The sequence below is a fragment of the Triturus cristatus genome, chromosome 6 (assembly GCF_964204655.1).
Source record: "Triturus cristatus chromosome 6, aTriCri1.1, whole genome shotgun sequence".
Lineage (NCBI taxonomy): Eukaryota > Metazoa > Chordata > Amphibia > Caudata > Salamandridae > Triturus > Triturus cristatus.
The window spans coordinates 1,635,544,508-1,635,568,930 of record NC_140589.1 but is presented as its reverse complement, the minus strand read 5'-3'; the positions used below and the strand labels follow the sequence as shown (position 1 = coordinate 1,635,568,930).

General features: G+C 48.7%; 1 protein-coding gene across 1 annotated transcript in view; it reads left to right on the top strand.

Moving 5' to 3' along the window:
• Nucleotides 1-24,423, top strand: part of DYNC2LI1 (dynein cytoplasmic 2 light intermediate chain 1) — a 330,466-nt gene that overhangs the window by 212,418 nt on the left and 93,625 nt on the right. The window contains exon 8 of the mRNA XM_085612784.1: nt 11,821-11,898. Coding sequence (XP_085468910.1) covers nt 11,821-11,898 — 78 coding nt within the window. The remainder of the gene's footprint in view (nt 1-11,820; nt 11,899-24,423) is intronic.

Sequence of the window (24,423 nt, the reverse complement as noted above, 5' to 3'; positions counted from 1 at the left end):
TCGGGGATCTAACCAATCTATACACAACTATAAGTTGATTTAAGAGATGTCATGAAGAATTCAGGTTAGAAAGTTTGGGCCTGATTCGCTGGTCAGAAAATGTTGCTTAAAACCGCCTGTGGGTGTTGCCCAGAATGTTCGTTGCTGCGGGGCGTGCTCTGGCCAGAAGAGGAGATGGCCACCTGAGCTGGGAGCTCTGCTCCGAGACGAGCTCCAGGTGGGGGCAGCGGCCTTCTCGGCACGGCTAGAGACACCCAATGCAAATCCCTCATGCTGCCTAGCACCCTGGCTGAAGGTAGCCCACGATCTAACATCGCCATGGGGCGCACCGGAACAAGAGCGTCCTGATGACCGAGAAGGAGCGACAGGCCTAGAGGCATGCAAGAAGCCTCAGCCCTTGCGTGGATGGTTGGCCCCGCCCACCGATCCAGCTCCCCGCAATTGGATTGACCCCGCAACGCATTAGGTGCACCATCGGAACCAGCTGTAAGCCCACATTCACAAAGAAGAACCTGCATACGACCCCCACCCGGGAGGGGGATTTAAAGGGCCTGGACCTACGTCCCGCCGTGTGGCCAGCGGCCCAACCCCATCCGGCTACCCTCATCAGCCAGGTGGGCCTCATCCCGGTGAAAAGCTACCGACTGCATCTGACACGGCATAGACAGGGGCGCAGCTCCTCCTCCACCATTGGAGCGACCCTGCCCCCTCTCCTAGGCCTGCAACATGGCGGCAGTGTATCCCCGCATGCCACCTGGAAACCACAGGGCCTTGGATGAGCTGGTCGGGCCCGGGGGCAGCGTACTGAGGCACGCCGCAACCTGAAGTCTCAGTTTGGGAGAGGCGAGAGGAGATAATGGGGCACAATTTGTGACATGCCTCCTCCCCGCTAAACCCACAGACTGACACCCGGACCCATGGAAGTTAGACCAGAGGGTGGACCCGGGGGTGGAAAGAGCTACCATAGGAGCCCCTACCATATCGCTTACCACATCATGCCAATTCAGGTGCTGACGAGCTGGGCACTTCCTCCGGGTTGCCCTGCAGCCCCCTCACCCGAGGGATTGCCGCCAGAGACCAGGGGACCCACATATGGAACCCTGCTAGCTACACCGCACTATCCCTGGCACACCGGCAGCCAGCCGCACTACACATGAGGCCGACCTACTGAGGACTGCGACGCCTCATGCCTCCCACCACCCCCTGGTGCCAACTAACCAGCGCATAGGAACTGTCGACAGGGAGGGCACACGCCCATTGTCCTCAAAGGTGGTCGTGCGCCTCCACACCCTCCCCCATCAATAGCCCGGACTACTGCGGCGACCTGGGCCGGACGGTGACTCCCTGGTCCCCTCCTTTAAAAAGGACCACAACGGGCAGCACGCCCTGCCGCATCGGCCTCCACAGGACACCATGGAACAATTACCTCAACCCGAGGCACCACTGGTCTGCTACTGGTGCTCCACAGGCCTGGCTCCGCAGATATCAGCAGCGTCACTGCTCTTGCGCAGTGCATCACCCTGTGGCTGGAGGCGAATGTCCACCAACAAGCACAGGAGCAAGTCCTCCAGGCAACTCATATTCACGGAGGCACTCCAGCAACCGTGTAATATGTCCACGAAGAGTGCCACCCCCTCCCCCACCAGCCCCTCCCAGACTACACCAACCTCCGCCCAAGGTGAGACCATGGACTGCATCTTGCTGGAAATCTCAGCCGTTAGTCGGAGACTGGAGGCGATGGACACTAATATCTCCTCATTGGCAGCAGAGGCGAAATTGATACGGGGCATACATCGCGGGGTTCCAGACAAGCATGGAGGGGCAGGATCATAGGCTGAAAGTGGTAGAGGGCCACCTCGACTCAGTACAAGTCAATGACAAAGAGCTTCTGTTTCTTCGTAGCAAGCTGATTGGCCTGGAAGATTGCAGCAGGAGAGACAATATCCATTTCTTTGGCTTCCCGTAACCAACTGAAGGCTCGAAAGCCAGAGCGTTCCTCAGGGACACCCTCCCGAAACGTGTAGGCATCTCCTTCGGTCCACCACTGGAGATGCAATGTGCCCACCGCATCGGCCCTCCATGCAAGGACCCTGCTGCACGCCCGACCCCTCATTGCCTGCTTCCTACGACATGAGCAAGCGAGCAGTTACTGGCCACAGCACCCACCAAAGGCCCATTCACCTATGGAGGGCACAACATTCGCATGGCAGCGGACTTCTGTAGGGAGACCAATGATCCCTGCAAGGCATTCCTCTCTCTAAGACCTCAACTGCGGCAAATGAACATCAAATATGGTCTCTTTGAGCCTGCCCACTTCTGCATCACCAAAGATGGCGACTCCAAGCACTTCTATGACCCAGAGGACCTGCGCCTGTTCTTGGACCGTGTGGGACCACAGGACATGGACACCCAACATACTGCTCTCGAGCAGGCACAATCCAGCCTCCCCACAGGCGGCGGACAGCAGAAGGCGGACCACCAGATCGTGACAGAGAGCACGAGAGGTCCGTCCGCACCCAAAAGCATAAGGCCTCAGCCCTGCAAACTGTAGCTGCCTTCATACATGAGCAACACAGAGATAAATCCTGCTCTCCTCTGAAGCCCTCCTCGGATGCAGACTGACACCAGGGGGACCTAGACAGGGTCCCCCATGCTAGAGACAAAACAGGGTGCGGACGCTCAAGAGGGACAGAGTGCTTCCAGACGTCGGACAGCTGGAAATCACTTTCACTGTGTTTATTGTTTGAGTAATTATATAAGTTGTATATTTTATATGTAGACGATGCTACCATGACTCTTATTACTCACATTGTAATTGATGTCACTGGTTTTGTTTCAACTCTGCCTGTTGTAAGCTTACTACCCTCTTGCGCCCTCATGTTCACCCAGAGCGTTCCCATGCTGTTTTAGGATGCTATCATAGGTTCCCCCCGTCAATGTTGCCTCCCCCCAGCCCGCCTAGCGTAGATACTCTTATACTTTACCTTAGGCAATGCCCTGCCATCCCGGTGGGCTCCCCCCTTCGGACCGGTGCACCAGCAAGTTTGGACCCATGGCAGAAAGTCTAGGATTCCCTGTGCTGTGCAGCCGCCAACAACCACTCCCTTCTGTTCATTTCTCCTCCACTGTATAGCCACACCGCATTTCTCATTGATTGCATCCGGGCCCCCAACTCAGCTGCCACCGATTTTGGTCGCTCCACCGGACCACAATACTTTTGCTGCGTGCTAGGGGATCTCCCAATATCCATACCTGCCCTCACACACCCCCCGCCTAGCATGCGCTTTTCCATCCCAACCTTCCACCCCTCTATATTTATCTCTGAGCCCCCGTTTCTCATCCGGTTCCTACCCCCTCTCTTGTTTAGAGTGGGGGTAGGAACCGGCCTCTCTACCTACACACATACAGTAAGCGGGACCAGCCCCTGTTGCACTCTAGCACCCTCTCCCCACCAAGAGAGTCCTCGATAAATCTCAGAGAGCGCCTTTTACTCCCGTCCCAATATATCCACCACCGTGGCCACCACTCACCCTCTCCGCGCTATAACCTGGAACGTACATGGACTCACACACTACATCAGAAGGAATAAAATGCTCTCTTGCCTCCAATCAAAGCGGGTGGACGTATCACTGCTCCAGGAAACGTACCTAGATGCCATAGAGTCTGGTAAGTTACGCAGGGACTGGGTGGGAAGGTGATTCACAGTAGTAAATGGTGGGGACGCTCCAGACACGGGACCCACTCGCAAATGCGGCGTAGCAATCCTCCTCCGCAAATCCCTCCCGGCCACAGTGACAAAGACGTGGACGGACCTGCGTGGACGATATGCATTTGCAAACCTGCGGTTAGGGGACAATCTTGTCTGCGTAGGATTGGTCCACGCTCCGACCGGATCAAAAACATAATTCTTTAACCAACTGAACCGCCTACTAGTGGATCTAGGCACCTCGCTTTACCTTATTGGTGGGGACTGAAACCTGGTGAGGACCCAGTTCTGGATAGAATCGGACCCCTTGACAGGGGCAATGCCGCAGACAGGGCTTTGATGGACAGCATAATGGTGGAGACTGGCCTGGTGGACCAGTGGCACCTCTGCCACCCGACCGATCCAGAATTCACCTTTACTTCCCTGACCTACGGCACGCTCTCCCGCCTGGACTATTTCCTTGTCTCCCAAAGGACGGTGCAGCTTGTCTGAGAATCCATATTCTGGAGGCCGCGCTCTCTGATCATTTCTCCGGTTCTCCTATCGCTAGAGATTGGTCTAGCATGGACAGGCTGCAAGACCTGGGGCATGAATATCCAGCGTCATCGGACCCCTACGGGCAAATCTCAATTGCAGGTGCACCTCAAGGAGTATCCATCCACCAATCGAGGGTCTGTGGACTCTAGCAGGATTCTCTGGGCTGCAGCAAAAGCTACCATCTGAGGTCAGCTTATGAGGGATGCAGCGCAGGCCAACAGACAAGCAGCAGTCCGTTAGAAGGAACTAGAAAAGGACATTATGCCTTACTCATCCCCAGGATACCATAAATGAATTTGCTCTGTTCTATAAATCTCTCTATGCCCCGGCGGCACTAGCTTACAAGGACAAGATGACCACCTTTCTTACAGAGGCGACTCTCCCACGCCTCTCGGACAAGGGCAGAGATTTCCTAGCAGGGGAGATAAGCAGGGAGGAGATCGGTCAAGCAATAGCCAAACTACCCTACCACAAGGCCCCTGGTGAAGACTGCTTTCCAGCGGAGTTTTATCGCTGGGTAGGAGAGGGAATAACTGACAAGCTACATACTGCATTTCAAGAGGCAGAGCGCACGTCCTCTCTGGGCCCCAAAAGGGCCGTGATAGCAGTTCTACCCAAGCCAGGGAAGGACCCCCTGTTGTGCGACAGCTATCGACCCCTCTCGCTGTTGAACAGCGACATCAAAATCCTGGCCGTCGTCCTGGCTTCTCACCTACGTAAAGATATCCCCCTGGTACATCGCACGCAAGTAGGATTCGTACCCGGCCACTCTTCCAGAAACCATCTGCGCCCCCTGGCCTACATGCTATGGTCTCCGGACCAATGCGCTGTCACTTTCACTCGATGCAGAAAAGGCGTTTGAGCGCATCGAATGGAACTGTCTTTTTAAAGTAATGTAGCGCTTTCACCTGGGTAAGCAATTCTTCGCCAAAGTGCGACTGCTATACCATAATCCCAGTGCACCCTTCCACTGCGTAGAGGGAAGCGTCAGGGATGGCCCCTCTGCCCACTCCTTTTTCTCCTGGCTATGAAACCTCTAGCAGCTACCATATGCACATCAGCAAACGTTACGGCCATACACCTCCCGTCAGGAGACAAAAAACTCTACCTTTACGCGGATGACATCTACTTACCCTCATGGACCTACACTTCTCTTTGCCGTCTTTGCTCTAAATAATAAACAACTTCTCCTCTTTTTCTAGTTACAAAATAAACTGGGACTATAGCGAAGCATAGCCCTTTTCAGACGGCACCACAAAGGTGGCCCTGCATGGGTACCCCTTCCACTGGCAACCCTCGTGCCTTAAATACCTGGGGTGAATAAGGGGCTGGCGGGCATGGTCCTGGACAACCTGGACCCCCTGTCACTCAGATGCAACGTTATTTCGGAAAATGGAAGGTGTTGGGGCTTTCCATGTGGGGTAGAGTGCAAGCGGTAAGTATGGTGACCCTCCCACGATTTATATATACCCTTGGAATGCTTCCCATCCAGGTGCCTCTCACCAAGTTATGCCTCATTGATTCCAAGATAAAATTCTTCTTGTGGGGCTCCTCAAGGCCTCACCCTGTTGCGTCAAAACTGAAAGCCCGTCGCTCGTGTGGAGGATTGAGCCTCCTGTCAGTTAAACACTCTGTCCTTGCCCTGCAGCTCTCCCAACTAGCATATATGTTACCAGGGATCCCAGACGCGCTGCAATGGGTACACATTGCTGTTCACAGAGGCAGCCTCTCTGCTCTATGTGGGACAGAGACAAGCCAACAGGATCCTGCTATACGGCCATCTTAGCCATGCACAAAGCCTGGCACCGCCTGTTGGGTTCGAACCCATAATTTCACGAGAAAGACCCCCTGTGGGGGAACGCTGGCATATGCATCAATGGGCAGAGACTGTCTTGGCCTCTGTGCAATGGTGACAGACAACGATATGTAAACTGCTACAAGTGGGGCCACCCCACACTCTGGAGCTCACCTCCCCCGTGCTCTTGTCGAGATACATGATCCCACCCCTTCTCCTCCCTCTCTCCCCTACACATACCTTCTACAGATTATAAACCTAATACCTACTCTGTATCACCCACTTTCCTTTTTCAACTACCCGACACCCCCTGATATCTTGCCAACACTAGGAAAACTTATAAGGGTTCACCCCCATGTACATGCCCCCCTTTCATTCCCCCTACTCTTCCCTTCCTCCCTCATACCGCCCTTCTCTTCCACATCTTCATTTGCTACCATATCCCTCCTATGAGCTTGTACCTGACCTTTCTCTCCCTCCTTGGCACCCCCGCCCTCTCCTCCCCCCTCCGGTACCGCAGCACCTAGCCCCACGGACCATTAGCAAACGGTCCCCTAGCTCCACCCAGGTACCAACGAAGGAGCCCATGGATGATGTTGTGCACCACCACACTCCCCACCACCCCCTCGTACCTCTGCTCCCCCACTGAAGTTTACACCACTTATGTCAATAGCACATTCCCCAGTGATAACAGCAGCCATTGTGATGTGGCATACCCCCATCACTTGTCATATCTTATCTTCATAGCTGGACACTGCCACGCATCCCCACACTCATACTCCTACACCTGTAAACTGCCCCAGCCACAGCCTCATAAACGCTATCATAGTCATCAGGGCTCACTTCCACCCCACCCATACTTCAGGGTTACCTCCACCCTATCCCTGGACAGGGGATAATTACTACCTGAGATCTCCCCACATACATATCTCCAACTCTATGGACACACACTCACCCATTATCGTTCTCCCTCCCCTCCCCCTTCCCCCTACCCCTTTTGTCATCATTCCTGCTTATGAGGCGCACATGTTATTCATGCCATTGTTGTCTCTTGGCCATTGCATTTGTGTGGCTGACGCTATTTCTCCATGATGTAAATTCTTACAAACTGTTAATAAAGAATTGCAACACAAAAAAAAAAAAGAATGTTCGCTGCTTATCATCTTTTGTGTAAATTCTGTCTTTATCCTCCCAAAACAATAATTACTCAACCTCCCTTTGGTGAGTAAGTATTGTATATCTACCTCCCATGTACTCTGACAGTGTCTATTTGAGAAAATGCCTTTACTTAGCTCATCTCGGCTATCGCAAGTGATGCATACAGTACTGAAACATCTTGGATGCTTCCACATGTATGTTGGTAATAATATTGCTAGCTATGGTTTAATTGTATAGTCTCTCGATGAATCGCCTACAAAATATGTAAACATTGTTCAGGGGCTGTACACAGAAGGCATGCCACTTTTGAACTACAACTAACTCTAGCCGTGCAACCTTTATTAGTGAACCTTGGCTCAAACTCAATTAATAATTTGTTTTATGGAGCACCCATTAATGCGGTGTTTGCTTTTGCCAAGGCCTCATTATGGAAGGCTTGGGCATTCTGCCCGTAATACATTACGCACCGCCTTTTCCAAAGGGTGTCTAAGGCATTGCTTCAAGTAATAAGCCACCTTGCAGAAGGTCTCCTCCTCCCGATGGCTTTTTTGCTAGAATTGCATGCTATTGCTATTGCTATACTTCCACTTTCCTCGCTATTTGTACACTTCCAACTAATTAGTTCTTATTAGTTGACTGCTTTTTAGTGCAATAATACGTTCTATTGAGTTGTATCAAGAGGTTCTAGGTCTTTTTACTGTGGAGATCTAGCTGATGCAGGCAGTATGCAGGAGAGTTCCACACAAGGTTGCCCCTGTCACCTGCCAGTGTTTTTAAATTACCAGTAATTTCAAGCATCTCCCGCCTTTTGGTATTTGACCTCTTGAGATCATTTTTATCTGGTCCAAATGTAATTACTCAGTCTAAGAAGGTGATTGAAGTCTTTGGCCATTTCTTTAGCAATTCTTCTCTATGTATGTATGTGCGTGTGTGTGTGTGTGTGTGCATGCATGTGGGTACACGCGCAATGCCCTTTTCAAGGTCCTTGTGCATTCTTTGTGATATCCATTTTTAATCAGTTCATTTATCAAAACTGCTGAAGTGTAGGAAGTAATCTCCTTATTTGTGTTCATTCCAAACATTTAGAAAGCTTATCCTGAAGGTACGATAATTTAATAATAATGTCATGTGTGGGGTTCACACGTGAAAGGATTCAGAAGTGGTTGATGGCCTGCCCAGATGCAAATGTTGTACCTCTTTAACATTTCCAGACTATCAAGCTATATGAGAGGTGTAAGGTTGACACTAAAAACTCACTTCTCTTCATTGGCCGTAGTAAATAAATTGGTTAGTCCTACTGAAGAGGAACACCTCGTGACTTTATCTGTGTGTAACATTCGCCCTTGAATATGAAGTCGTTTTGATTAAGTACAATCCTAGCAAATTTCATGGTGAGGAGTGAGAGCACAGGGTAGACTTTCTCTCATTTCTCGAAGTCTTCATCACATTCAGTGCACCATCTGTGGGATATTCATGCAAAGTGACTCTACGTTCATGGAGATCCGTTTGGGTGTTGTGCTGTCAAATATCATTCTTTCCGTTCTTGTTATCATATCTGTGGTGACTGAAGTAAATTGACAAGTTTAGATAAAGGTTCCAACACCGCATCACATCCTAAGACGAGGTCGGGTTCTTGCATGTTATTGAATCTTTGGTAGGAAGTATAATTCTTTTTGGTTGAGCCAGCCTCATTCTTTCCCTACACCAAGGGTATTTTCATTTTCAGATTTTAGTTCTTTGCAGTCCAAAATATGGCATGCGATATTTTTGTTGTATATTGTTTTGTATATTTGCCTATAATAAAATGAGTCTAATATAAAAACCCATAATAATACAAATTGAACAAAGACATCCAGCAGTGAAACCATCTATTTGTGCAGCATTCACTAACTCTTCAATAGTACACCATTTACCCTGCATACAGTCCCCTTCTGCACAACACCTTTAACATTTTTCCGGTAAAAAAATAAACATCTTGGGGTAAGTGCATGTTGTGCTGATGGAGTACTGAGCCAGCAAGAGGCCTTACACCTATAGTTCGCTGAAGGAAAAATCTCAGGGCAGGCCGTATGTTGTCTCTTGGATACAACCATGGAGTTCCGGGGCCCAGCTCTGTAGGGGTTCAAGGCCCAAGAATGCCAGGAGGCCATATCTCCAATCAGAATCTGAGTGCATCATTTTAGAAGGCCTTTAAAAATCAAGTTGGCAACAGTGGCCTTCTGTTATCCTGCTAAGACAACAAAGTGACTGAGGACTTCCAATACGTGATTCATCCTTCCATCCAGAGGGATTCTAACTCCGTGAAATGCCTTTATGCACTCTTATGGTCAATTGAGTACCATGAATGGCCAACAGATGTTGCTCATAGCTGAAGTAACTATAAAGTAAATACATAAACGCTTTACAAGTCCTTCAAAACGCTACAGCTCGCTTGGTACTGCGACTGCCTAGACGTACGCCATCTAAAGCCACTCTGAAGACTCTCCACTGGCTGCCCGTTAGGGAGAGGATCATCTTTAAAGCACTATGTCTGTGCCATCGTATTATGATGAGCAGGGCACCTACTCCCCTTTGCAATCTGATCATCCCCTATAGACCGGAGCGGTCGCTTCGCTCTTCGGGCACTGGACTAGCTGTCATCCCCAAATTTCGGAAAGCTCGAATGGGAGGGAGATCTTTCAGATTTCTCGCGGCTAAAAACTGGAATCTTCTCCCGGCAGAGCTTCGCCTCGAACCATCAGAGAACAAATTTCGCAAAGCACTGAAAACCCATCTTTACCGCTCAGCACTACTATGACCTTCTCCCTGATTCGCCTCTTGTTTTTTCCTCTCAGCGCGGGGACACGCCGGGGTGCGTAACCATGCGCTTTATAAAATTCCATAATAATAATAATAAACACTTAAATATATTGACATTAAGTCAAAAGTACCGTCTAAGTAGAGGTGTATGTGGAAAGTAAAGAGAAGACAAACAGTTTTAAGATTAAGTGTATGTATCTTAGAACAGAGCATCAGATCATTGGTCGTTTTCAATAGAGTTGAAATGAGAGGTAAAGATGAAACTACACATCTCCTAGGACAGGACATTAGCTATCCGGGCCCACTGAACCCCAAGGAGGGGGGCAGAGAGGGGCAGTGCAGCTTGTTCGACATTAACTTGTACTTTCACATTTCCTAGATTTAAAGCAATATGGATTTACAGGCTGGCCCCTCTTCTAAAAAGATTATTTTTCGGTAGATTGGAGTCAGCTCCTAAAGATTTTTGCTGTCAGTCAGTTGTCTCGCCACATTACATTCTGTCAAAGATAAATGACCAGTAGAAAAATATCAGCAGCCCTAAAATATACTTGCTTGTAACCCTGGGCAACTTCATCACATTTTTACCCACCCAGCCATTCTTCCCTCGTTTTTTTGAGGTTGGGAAAAACAGGGTTGTCAGCTGAAATGCTGAATTGTAGCAAACGGTAGCGGTATGACCCGGCAGAACTTGGCATTTTTAAACTAGCGCTTCCATGTATGTATATATGTATATAGTATTTCCATAGCTCAATATAGGCGAAGGGTTCCCCGAACTGGAAACAGATATTGGAGCGGGACAGGGAACACATGACAATAAAGAGCAGAACAAACACATTATATAGGAAATATCTCTATTTCTTTTCTTTATTTGAAATTCATAGACAATGTTTTGAGACTAGTGATTTCAACATAATAAATTCAAAAGCTCTTTTGAATTTATTGCAGAAATCACTATTCTCAAAACAATGTTTATGAATTTCAAATAAAAGAGAGATATTTCCCATAGAAAAAAGTTGATTTGGTCGTAAAATATGTTCTTGACTCTTCATATGGAGCATTTGTTTAGAGGTGGGTTGTTCTCTTTATTTATATAGCTCAAACCTAGCCAAAAGGCAGCAGAGGACTGAACATGGCCAAAGGCAAGTTTAAAGTCACTGAGTAATAGGAGGGGAAGGTGGGTTGTGAACCGTTAATGCATTGTGATGTACGTTTAGTCTTCATCTCTTTCCTCAAATGGAACAGCTTTCTAGCGGTTCTGATGAATACAGGGATATTGTTCCACACTCATGGATGGAAAATGCTGGTTATCTTGTTCCACACTCCTTTGAAAAATTTTAGGTTTTGAAATATTTTCGGAGGTTCCCCTGATATTATGTGGTAAAGACGGACTAAATAAACCTTAATAATGCATTTTTACCCAATCACCCTAAACACGTATCCTGCTTTCCTTTGTCACTTTGGGTTGTAATTTTATTTTTCAGCACATGATTTAAGGATTGACGTTATGAATTAAACAATTATCGAAGCAGCTCTGATTCAAGTTGCCTTCGTGTCATCTTGTGTTATGGCTGATTTCTTATGATTGTATACAGTCTACTCTGATTGCATTCCACTCTGATTGCTGCCGCTGGTGCTGCGGCGTTAGTATAAGTGGAGATATTCATCGACAGTTATCAAGGAGAGTGCAAGTGTATGGGCAATTTGTTGTTCGGTTAGGAGTTAACCAGTGTACAAATTTTGAATACCATTCCCGTTATTGGCTTTTACACATTTGTGCTCATAAAATTAGTAATATATCTTATTTTTTTACTTCATATCCATTTAGGATTTTGAATCAGAGAAGAGGAAAATAATAAACAAGACCCTTCGATTTGTTTCACACTATTATGGAGCATCATTATTGGTTTGTACGGTTATTCATTCATTGTTTATTGAATGGTAGCTAAGACTGGCTGTATTCGGTACTGGTAACTAAAGGCGTATCTAATTGATCATGCACGTGCAGAATGAATAATTTTGTTTTCCAATGTGTGAGCACTCTCCAATTGAAAGATCTTGAAACATTCCACAGTGCCTGCTTGCATATATTTGGGCACTTCTATGAAACGATGGTAGCTCCTATTATGAACGAAAGTGATTACTGTTTTGTTAGGGCAACATTTATGTGCTCCAAGTAATAGTCACTGAATTCGTAGAAATATTGTGGTTCAGTTTTGTGTTCTCCTTTAGATGGCTCTCAAACCTATGAGTGTTCGTCAACTTCTTCTTAGAAGCGTCTGCAGAAGTTTGTGGAAGAAGAATCTTGAAACTTCGAAACAGAACTGGGTCTCCCAAAGAATATGTTTAATAACTCCTTGCTTTTAATATTTTACCCAGAGGAGCCACGTACTGAAAATGATTTATAACCTGATAACAAACTCTATTTATATAATTTGCAAACGATATTCTCTCTTCCATCAAATATAATCCAGACATGGTGCCCCTGTAAATAAAATCATTAGGCAAAAATGGATTATTACTACAGTTATTAATGGTTGGGTAAAATTGAATCAATTGAAGTAATGTTCCTGCTTGCCAATCTTCCTCTTGTTTTTCCGCATTTATTTTAAACAAAAAAGTTCTGATGGAGTTATAAAAATACCCAAATGGTATGGAAAAGACTATCCAACTGTTTTTGTTTTAGTATTTGTCGAACCCGGCCCTTTTTGCAGCATTCTCTCCAAACGTTTTGCCTTCTTCCTCCTACCTGTTATTGTTGGCTTTAGGATTTTGGGCACTTTACCACTGCTAACCAGTGCTAAAGTGCATATGCTCTCTGTCTAAAATGTATTGGTGATTGGTTTATCTATGATTGGCATATTTGATTTACTAGTAGTAAGTCCTTGGTAAAATGCACCACATGTGCCCAGGGCCTGTAAATTAAATGCTACTATTGAGCCTGCAGCACTGATTGTTCCACCCGCATGGGTAGCCCTGCAAATATATCTCAGACCTGCCACTGTATTGTCTTTGTGTGCAGTTTTAAACTGTCATGTCGACCTGGCAAGTGCACTGTTAGACTTGGCATCTTTTGGCGTGTTTCCCCTCAGTTTTTGCTTTCTGACCTCCCGGTTTTGAGTCTGTTTTTGCTGGCTTAGTGCCTCTGCACACTTTCTCACTGCTAATCAGTGTTAAAGTGCATGTGCTCCTGTTGAAAATTGTGTTATGGATTGGTGTTTCCATGATTGGTATATTTGATTTACGTGTCAGTCCCTAGTAAAGTGCACTGAGAGTGCCAGAGCCTGTAAATCAAATGCTGTTAGTGGGCTGCAGCCCTGGATTGTGCCACCCACACAAACAGCCTGTAAATGTAACTCTGGCCTGCTATTGCAGAGCCTGTGTGCAGTCTGGGACTGCCATGTCGACTTGGCAAGTGTACCCACTTGCCAGGCCCTAACCTTCCCTTTTCTTACATGTCAGTCACCCCTAAGGTAGGCCCAAGGTACCCCTGTGGGCAGGGTGCAGTGTATTATAACATCTTATAATCGTAACTGGCCCTAGGAACAAGGTAGAAAAATAAAGTTTAGTATGCTTGAACTCAGAATCTAAAGATGCATCTTTTATTGAAGATGATTTTTACATTCTGTGTTTGAAAATACAACTTTTAGAAAGTAGGTATTTTCTTGCTCAGCCATCCAGTAGGCCTCTGCTGGGTTTGTGGATTGACTGTCTGGGTTTTGGATGACAGGCAGTGGCTTCAGAGAGTCTAGGTGGGTCAGGAAAGGGCTGAATAGACCTGGGCTGCATTTAGAGTAGTGGGAGGAGATTGCCTTTCACCTGAATGGGCCTGGTCTGCCGCTGAATATGCCGTCTCCACCTCCTGCCAGGAAGCTTCAGCAGAGAGGACAGAACTGATTCTGGCTGGACACAGACACTCTCTGCCTGAGAGGACAATGGATTTTGGGCTATAAAAAGTGGGGCCCAAACCCCTGAACTGATTGCCAAGAAGAAGAGCTGGAGAAGCTGTGAGGAGGAACTACCACTTTGCTGAGAGCTTTGCTGTGTTAGCCTGCAGTGGCTGCTTCTGTCTTGGGCAGTGAAAGGACTGAACTGAACTTTCTACAACTTCTTTCTTTGAGTATCTCCAATGGCTTGAGGTAGAGCTTGCCCCCTGTTCAAGAAGTCTCAGGAACAGCAAAGACTTCAAGTTCTTCCTCCCTCAGCACTGGGTACTGTGTGTTTTGTGCTGCAACAGAGGAAAAAGCAACCCGGCGCCGTCTACGACGTCACTGCCGACGCGCTGCTGACTTCGTGTCCTTAAGGCACCACAGAGGGCACCGCCGCAACGCCACACAACGGCCCTCGTCTCACTGACGGCGGCATCTGACGCCGACACCGAGCCGAGCCGCTGCTCGCACCGTGACCTGTGGGCACCGCACTCCACACCGCCTCACTTCACGCCGCCGCCTTGGTATCTCCGACGATGCTGCTTCACGCTGACATTGACGCCGCTGCTTGCACCATGGTTCTAGGGCACAGCTCGTAAAGTTACATCACGCATCGCCCTCATCCTGCACCGCAGCCTGGGCCTACGGATGCCGGTGCCATCAACTCCAGTTTGTCAGCTGACGACAGCGCTTCAGCAACGACGGTGCCGCTGCTTGCACCATGACCTGCCAGCACCGCGACGAGCACCGCATCCCTAAGCACTGCGACTCTGGTCTTACCAACAACGCCATCTGATGCCGCCATTGAGCCGCTGCTCGCACCGCAGCACCCGACGCCCGTCGATGCCAGCACTCCTGACTTCAACCGCAAGGAGTTCGATCTTCAATGTGTGTGACTTCGAGGGTCCGACGACTCCAGCACAGACCTCCGGACCCGGCGCTTGCGGACGCCGTGCTTTCGGAAGCTCAATGAGAGGTCGCTGACGCCCTGCATTTCTAAAGGTACTGTTTTGCGGGTTTCCCCGACACCGTAGCTGGAGGTCAGCCAGAACTGTTTTGATTTGTTTGTTCACTTTGCCGTGATAGCCCCGGGCGGAGCTATCAACTTCAAGGAACTTTATTTCAAGGTTATTTTGATAACTGAAGATTTCTAAGTACTGTATTGGTTTTTTTAATCGTTTTGGGTCTTGTCTTAAGTATATAAAAATATTGGACATTTTTCTAAACTGGTGTGGTGTCCTTTTATAGTGCTTACACTGTATCACTGTTGGTTATGTGCAAATGCTTTACACATTGCCTCTAAGATAAGCCTGACTACTCGTGCCAAGCTACCAAGAGGGTGAGCAGGGGTTATTTTAGGAGTGTAACTCCCTTACCCTGACTAGAAGGATGGGTCTCTTCTTGGACAAGGTGCAAACCATTGCCAACTAGAGACCCCCATTTCTAACATGCACCCACTTACCAGATCCAAACCTCCCCTTTTACTACATGTAAGTCACCCCTAAAGTAGGCTCAAGGCAGCCCCATGGGTAGGTTGCAGTGTATTTGAAAGGTAGGACATGTACTTGTGTGTTTTACATGTCCTAATAGTGAAATACCGCTAATTTAGTTTTTTCACTATGGCAAGGACTATCTCTCCTATAGGGTAACATGGTAATTGCCTTGAAATATCTTTTAAGTTTAATTTCCCATTGGGACCAAATAGATATTTGGAGTTTCGGGGTTTCTGAAATCATAATTTAAAGACACATCTTTTGGTGAAGTTGTTTTTTAAATTGCATGTTTGAAAATGCCAGTTTTAGAAAGGGGCCATTTTCTTTCTTAACCATTCTGTGCTTCTGCCTTTCTGCAAAATCCACACCTGATAGAGACATCTAACCACAGATCCATTACCTTTGAACTTCCAGGTGTCAGGCGGGATCCAGAAGATTTTTGATACCAGTACCCCTGCGTGCCGATAGGTGGCGTCAGTCGACTCCGTGTTACGTCGTAGGCGTTGGGTTCATCATCGTTGTCCCCGTCATCCATATAGGTGCCACCCCGGCACGCTGATGTGAGTTCTTTTCTTTACGCGCCAGCCAGTGCAGATCCATCGAAGAGAGCTACCCCTCTGTCACCTTTTGACAGACTTTTTTTGACTTTATGTCAAATCTTTTTGGTGTGTAGGCATGTCTAGTAAGAAGACCACGGGGTTCAAGCTGTGCAGCACTTGTCACCGTGCCATTTCGGTCACAGACCCCCATTTAGTGTGTCTCTGGTGCCTGGAGCACGACCACAAGATGATATTGTGCTCCGATTGCCGGGCCATGGCGCTGAAGGCTTTGAGGGAGCGGTCCCCAAAGCTAATCGCTGCCCGGTGTCTGGTATCAGGTATCACAGACGTCGCCTCATGGATTTCCCTCTCGGTCGAGAGGAAGATCCGGGTTGAAGTCTTCTTCCTCAAAGTCATCGCGGTCAGGTAAGAGGACCATAAAAAGCACAAGAAGTCAAAGCGTACTTCAACTTCGCATCATCCGTCGTGCAATGAGATGGAGGAGCCTCGGAGTCCGAGGCCATGCTCTGCAAAGCAGATGCCAGGGACGGCTCCACATTTCACTCCCTTTCCGGGGCCAGGTGCGACCCCCGCCCAATTAAAATAATTTTTATGACACCATGTGCGCCATATTTGGGTGGCCTGACCCTGCCGTGTGTATTTGGGCTCCGCAGGCTCAGCTGAATGAGATCTCGTGGGTTCCGCTCCTCCGGCTTCGGCCCCAGCACCACAGCCTCCTCTTGGATCCGTCTCGGGATCCAGACCTCTGTGACCTTCCCAGGCACCGCATCTGAGGTCGAGACCCTCGGTGTTGCCGGTGTCCACCGGCGGCGCCTCCCCCATCGTCATTCCAGACAACACAGAGCAGGTCGGGTGTCCGCCGATACCGGCACCGACGGAGCTGTTCGGCTCGATGCTGTTCAGCCTGCCCTATTCTGAAGATTTAGGCATGGATGATGAGGATTGGGAGGGGCTGCAGGATCCCTTACCAATCAGGACCTAGACTGGTATGAGGCCCTGGGTGATGCCAGTGACCTGGACACTTCTCCAGATCCTGGCATGCTATCTTCCCCTAACCTGGCTATGGAGGAGGAGGGAGCATCATTTGCAATGGCGGTGCGTAGGGCTGCGGAGGTCTTGGACCTCCAGCTCCCACGGTGGCAGTCAAGACTAACGTCTCGGCGGAGGTCCTGCAGCCTGGCATCTTCACCTCGGAACCCTTGCGGCCTTTCAACGAGGCCTTGACAGATATTCCACTGGGCACCTGGTCCAAGCCCAGCATAGGGGCCCCTGTGAATAGAACTATTGCATGCCTCCACCGCCCTGCACCGGGTGACCCAGCTTTCGTCTGTACCCATCCCACCCCACAGAGCTTGGTGGTCCAAGTCTCTACTTCCCATGGCGCGTTCCCTTCTGCACCTCCAGACAGGGAATCCAAAAGGCTGAACAGCTTCAGTTAGAAGATCTTTTCTTCTACCAGCCTAGCACTGTTGTCGGTAAACACTGCATGCCTCTTGGGCTGTTACTAACATTTGCTATGGGATACGGTTGCGCGAGTGCTGTCCAGAGTCTCGGAGCAGGACCGGGCTATCCTCTCTCAAGCTGTTACAGACTTGAGAGATGCAGTGACGTTTTCCATACAATGTGGCATAGACAGACTCGCTAGTCTGAGCGATTTCTTCGATGGTGGCCTGGCTGAGGACATCTGGCTTTTCGGGGGATGTCCAAGCTAACTTCATGGACATGCACTTTGATGGCTCCCGTCTGGAGACAAGGAAGAAGCAGCGTTTGAGAGCTTCAAGGACTCGCTGCCTACGGCCAAGTCACTGGGCATCTTCACTTCATCCTGGCCTGTGTCTGCTTTTCATCCCTTTGTAGCTGCGGAAGGGGCTTCCAACCGCGCCAACCCTGTTCCAGCCAGTGGACCCCGCAAGTCCAACAACCTCTGGGGCCGTGGACACGGTTCACCCTGACCTCGCGGGACCGGTGTCCAGAAGTCGGGTCAAGCCACAGACCCATCCTCCACCACCAAACCTTCCTAGTCTGATCCCTCTGGATCATGGACATCCAGTTGGTGACAGGATATGCCATCACCTCCACCAATGGCGAGATATCACCTCGGAAAGGTGGGTGCTGCAAATAGTCCGAAGGGGCTACTCCCTCCCCTTGGAGACAACTCCTCCTTCCATACCTCCTACGTACGATCGGCTGAGGGAATGTTGTGTGCAGATTTAGATTCCGTATATAGGTTTCCCGATTTATGCCCTTATATAGGTTCAATTTCACATTGACCTTATTTGGGCATAGAAATCCGGCCCTTATTTAGACATTGTCCGTACAAACCAAATACAGGCATGGCCACCTACTTTTGTTCATCCACGTCACAACGAATTCTTGGAAAACCAGACCCTTAAGCCTTTAGGAATTTCCCTCAGCTTGAATATTGATTTCTCCAAGAACTCATTTAGTATGCATGAACATCTATTCCTTAGGGGTTCATTCATGACGTTCCTCTGCCCGACTTTTACATCAATACTGGCATTCCTAGACACCTTCAAGGTATAAATATACCAGCACTTGCCCTGGCAAATTGCGGTTCACAGAGGATTCGATCTAACCCAGACTACGCGGTTCGCCATGGCAAGTTCGGAAGGAGATCGAGTTCCAGCCTGATGCACTGACCTGACACTACCATCCTCCTCGCAGAGAATCAAGCTCCAGTGCTCTCTGACGTCCCTTGCGGGGGGTTAGACTATCGAGTCCAGAAAAGAGATTCCAACCTCTCTTATTCTCAGGTATGGAGCTGACTAGAACATAGAGAAACCTTTGGCAACTCTTGGCTAAACTAAAATATAGCTAGCTATACTTTAGAAATAGCACCTACTTCAAACCTCGTACTGCACTTAGGTTAGGTACACTGGGGTAGAACAATTTAGAAGCATCAGATGAGTATCACATTTTAGCATTATGTTATTTATGTATGTATTTTGATTAATATGTCATAGCTACAAACCATGCTATTGCAGTATTATTTTATCTTACTGCTAACCTCGTACATATTGTACTTCGCAGTCTGTCTTACGATTGTAGCAATTCATATCTCTTGCATGAGAAATAAGACTGTTCAGAAAACCCTTTTATTGAAACGCCCGTCTCCCTATTTCTGTGCAACTCTGTAGAAACGAAGCATGCACGATTGACTGAGTGAAACTGTTATCTATTGTTCCCACGATTCTGAGACTGTTCCGATTCTAAAGGGAAACAAAGTTGTCATGTTTATGAGGTTGTCAGAGACTAATCCCTTCTTGTATATTCGAGAAGTTTCTAGTGACCTCTGAGTTAGCTGGCACACACAAGTAATTAAGTTTAATATACTCGATGGAGACATACCGACCTTAGTCCTATGTCAAATCTATAGTGTATGTTATTCCAATGCGCAGAGCCTATCAGGGATATAGGAACTACACTACAGGAGGATCACCTTGCCTTACTCTGCAAGGAAGTCAAGACTCTTTTGCCCAAGGGAGCTATAAAGAGGGTTCCCGGGCCAGAAATAGGCTGTGGTTGCAATTCCCTTCATTTTCTGGTTCCAAAGAAGGACGGAGGCCTTTGTCCTATCCTCAACCTCAGGGCCCTTGTGAGAAGTTGGCCTGGTATATGCTGGTCACTAGTTAAAGTGCCCACCTTGCACCAGTACAATTCGACTCTTATGGTAGATAGGTTTAAGACAACCTTTTAAAGAAAGCTATCCTAGTGGTAGCTGTGCAGAGCAGCCTTCAGGCTAAGTCTTTAGAGGAATGTAAAGCAGATTGTTTTACCTTATAATCTCTTGAATTGCTAAATGAAAGGACCCCACACAGGTATATATATCAAATATACATGTATTTATTACTAGACACACTCTACTAATCTCTTTATGAGATTAGAAGTCAGGAACATATGCACAAATCAACATTTCACAATAAGTTTAAGCACAAATATGGCTGGGGCCCTAGGGGCGTACCAGACCATATACTAAAAAAGAGACTTAGAGATAACGACTTGCGAGGGGACAAGGCCTAGGACCTTCAGAAGCGCTGGGGCCTCACTAATCTACCCAAGGCAGGTAAGTAAAGGACCCACGGGAGACGCATGCAGTGTGAGAACACAGCCGCGGATCCCAATTGACTTCAATGGAGCAAGTCGCGGTTGGAAATTTAAAGTTTAAGGATACTTCGGGAGAGTCTACAATCAAGTCACTTACAGGGTAAGTAGTTCTAGAGCCAACACCCACAGGAGCACCGTAGTGTTGGAGTTACCTCACCCAGGGAAGCCGGGTGCATAGGTGTCTTTTGGTGTCGGGTCGCTGCGTCGTTTTCAATGGGAGCCAAAGAAGACTTGCTGCTTGTGAAGACAGAAGAAGTGTCCGGTGGAATCCAAGGCTGGATTCAGAAGAAAGAAGACCTGAAAGCAGAGGAGACAGTGTTCAAAGTCACTTGACAGTGACCCGGGGCAAGGAAGATGGATGCCCACAGTCGTTGGGTGATTTCAGGTGATCATGGGTGTCTTGACTCTTCAGCCACGAGGTCCAGGAGGTGTCGACGACGACCAGGAGCTGGATTCGGCGTGTCCCACGAAGTCTGCAGCTTATTGCGGTGTCGACGACCAGATTAGAGCCAACAAGCCTTGGTAACAGCAAGTCGTGTGGAAAGGAGAAAAAGACCAGCAAGGTCTGAGGGACTCACCCAGCGAGGGTAAGTCAGGGCAGGCCTGATGCAACCAGGGTAGTCCTTTGGAACTGTAGAAAAGTCTTCAGGGGACCCACAAGCCAACCGGCAAGGGATCGTGAAGAAGCCTCGGGATGATTCACTCAACAGGGGCCCACGGTCACTCGGGACGGGGTAGGCCTCTGATCTTTGGTGGAAATCTTGCTGAAGGCTATGACCACACGTGGTCCAATGCACAAGTTCATAGAACATCGTGAAGGGGTTGCACTCAAATAGTGCACGGTACCCAGGGATTGCGGTTCCTCGTCACTCGTGGGGTCCACTTGCCTCAGCGTCGCTGGGGACTCACGATGGCCTTGGAGAAGTCAGGAAATCCTCTTCCTGGGCTGCAGGGACTTTGGACTCCGGCGGGAGCGGGAAAGTTTGCGACCGTTGATTGCAAGATTGGGTGCCTGCCAAGCAGGGGAGTCACTCCTTGACTCCAAGGGAGATTCTTCCGTCTTCCAGAGGTAATGGAACGTCGAAGGTCCAGGATTCTTCTTCAGAGTGTCGTCCAGGGATATCTAGTTTGCAAAGGCAAGGGTTCCCTCTCTTATACTGAAAAGAAGGGAGGGACTAGCTCTATGACTCCACCTTTGGGAGGGTCAGGGGAGTGGGTGGCTACACCCACTTCCCTTTGTCCAGTTTTGCCCCAGTGCAGGGGCAGGTAGCCCCTGAGCCGGTTTGAACTGGTGTATGCACAGAGGAGCCTACTGCTCCCCCAGTGCAGGACTTCAAAGCACTCTAGGAGTGCACCCACCCAGCCCCAATACACTAAACCCTGTCTGGGAGGTGGTCACACCTCCCTGTGACAGGATGCCTATTGTTGGGCCTCCTTCACTGCGAGTTTCGGTCAGCAGCAGAGGGGCAGCCCAGTGTCTGTGACTGGTGGCATCCATTTTGTGATGCCAGGGCTCTTCAGGATTCTACTGTGTTTCCACAGTGGGTACATGTCTACCCCTCTAGAAGGGTGGGATCATACTCCCACACCAGTTACTGGTGTGGGGGTATGATTCCAAAGCGTTTGACACCAAACACAACATGTTTTGATGCAGCCATTCCAAAGTTGGCATTAACCGTGAGGTTATAATGCACTTAAGAGTATATGGTTTGACCGCATTCACAAACAGCCCCAGAGAATAGACTCTGAGAGCTGCAGAGGGGCCCTGCTCAGGCAGAGGCACCCCCTCACATGTAAAACCAAGCACCCTGTCCTCAGAATTGATAGGGCCTGCCTTAGGGTTGACTGATAGGTTTATATGTGTGTGCAGGGAGAGATATAGTGAACCTATATCTCAGTGAGGAGTGCTAACACTACCTCACCCAGGCTGCAGTAGCAGGCCTGTGGTGTCAGATTTAGTCTGCTTCCCAGGGGTGGCATAATACATGCTTCAGCCCCTTGTAGGCCTGTGAAGTACCTATGCCCTTGGTATCTAAGGTACCATATACTAGGGGCTCATTAGGTACCACAGTATCCAATCACTAGTGCACCTAATAGGCACTCCAAGTAGTTTAGAGAGAACAGAGAGGCTGGGCCCTGATTAGCAGGGTCCCAGCTAGGCTATAGCCAGAAACCAGTGTAAACAGAAAAAAGTGGGGGCAACATAAGTGGCAGATGCTACTCTCCTACAGCCCTCAATTACTTCCTCGAAAAGGCGAAGTTCAAGATGCTCACTGTTGCTCAGGTCCAGTCTGCCCTGGACCCGCAAGACTGGATCCTAGTGTTGGATTTACAGGACGCCTATTTCCACATTCCCGTTCTGCCAGCCCATCATCGCTATCTGCAGTTTACGGTGGGCTGCGAGCACTTTCAGTTTACCGTGCTCCCCTTTGGCCTCACCAGTGCCCCTCAGGTGTTCACCAAGGTGATGGCGGTGGTCGCAGCCCATCTGCAGAGATCAGGGGTCTCAGACTTCCCCTATCTCAACGACTGGTTGTTGAAGGTAAGCTCATCCCAAGCAGTTGTCTCTGACCTCCAGACTACGGCGAACCTCCTGCATTTGCTGGGGTTCTCTATCAACATGCCAAAGTCACACCTGACTGGGAGTGGTGAAGATCAGAAGACTCTGGTCTCAGAGGAAGCCAAGCTCCATATCAATGTGTTAGAGCTTCGTGCGATCTGGTTGGCACTGAAAGCCTTTTTACCATCCCTGAAAGGAAGGCTAGATCAGGTGTTCACAGACAGCACTAATGCCATGTGGTACTGCAACAAGCAGGGTGGAGTGGGGTTGTGGACCCTCTGTCAAAAGGCCCTGCGTCTCTGGACTTGGCTGGAACAACAGGGCATTTCCCTGGTGGTTCAACATCTGCCCGGTTCTCTGAACACCAGAGAGGACATACTCAGCCACTGGTGCCTTGCAGATTACGAGTTGCATCACCATCCAGAGGTGTTGCAAGGTCTCTTTCAACAGTGGGGAGAGCCTTGGTTAGATCTATTTGCCTCCGAAGAGAATGCGCAATGTCAGTCGTTTTTGGCGCATTGGAGTTTCCAAAGCGGCTCTCGCTCTGTGACGCTTTTCGTCGTGAGTGAAGCACAGGCCTCCTATATACCTTTCCGCCAATACCACTCCTGCCTTGAATGCTCAAGAAGATCATGAGTGACCAGGCCCAAGTCATCCTTGTGGCTCCGGACTGGGCACAGAGAGTCTGTGAAGGAAGCTGGCTCTGTAAATACTATACCAAAATAAGGTATAGTGTGCACAGAGTCCAGGGAATCCCCAGAGGTATAGCAGAGGCTAAATTAGGTAAGTACTAACAGCTCTCTTTGTGGTAGTGTGGGCGAGCAGTTAAGCTTAGCCAGAGGGTGTGTTAAGCATTTATTGTAATCACTCAATCAAGGACTGATACACAATCGCAGAGACATACTCCAGACCTAATAGGTAAGTATAAAAAAAATATACTTCTACCAAGCAGGACTTGGCATTGGCGAGTAATATATACTTTCAAAATGCAAGACTGTTATGTTATGTTATGTTAGAAAGGACTTGTAGAGCGCGCAGCTACTCAACAGAGTATCCCGGCGCTGAGACAGAAGATACGAGACCCAGAAGGGTAAACTCCAATGCTGTTTGTTGGAACAACCAGGTTTTCAGTTGTTTCCTGAAAGCTAGTATGTTCGCGGCCTGTCTGAGCGGAAGTGGCAGCTTGTTCCAAAGTCTAGCCACTTGCACTTGAAACGAGTGGCCATCGCGGCAGGCTCTAAGACAGTTAGGTATGACAATTAGATGTTGGTGTGCTGAACTAAGGGATCTGCCTGGAACGTAGTGTGAGACTGTCCTGCGGATGTAATGAGCCCCCATGCCATGCAGGGCTTTGAAAGCCAGGACTAATGCTTTGAAGAGAATTCTGCATCGGACAGGCAGCCAATGCGGATTCTTCAGATGATGAGAGATCCGGTCTCTAGGTCTGAGTCTCGGGACGGGCCTGGCAGCCGCGTTCTGTACGACTTGAAGTCAAATCAGTAAGAGCTCTGGTAGGCCCAAATAAAGGACATTAGCATAGTCCAATCTGGAGGTAATAAGGGCCTGAACGACCGTCTTTCTGTGAGAGGTGGCAGCAGAAAGAGAAACCTACGGAGCATTTTCAGGAGACCAAAACACGTACCTGCCACCGCCTGTACTTAAGGTGTCCTAGATAAAGTGTCGTCCATTTTCACTCCCAGGTTTTTTACAGTCATAACTGCTGACTGGGGAGGAGACCTATCAGTTGGCCACGATTGTTTCCAG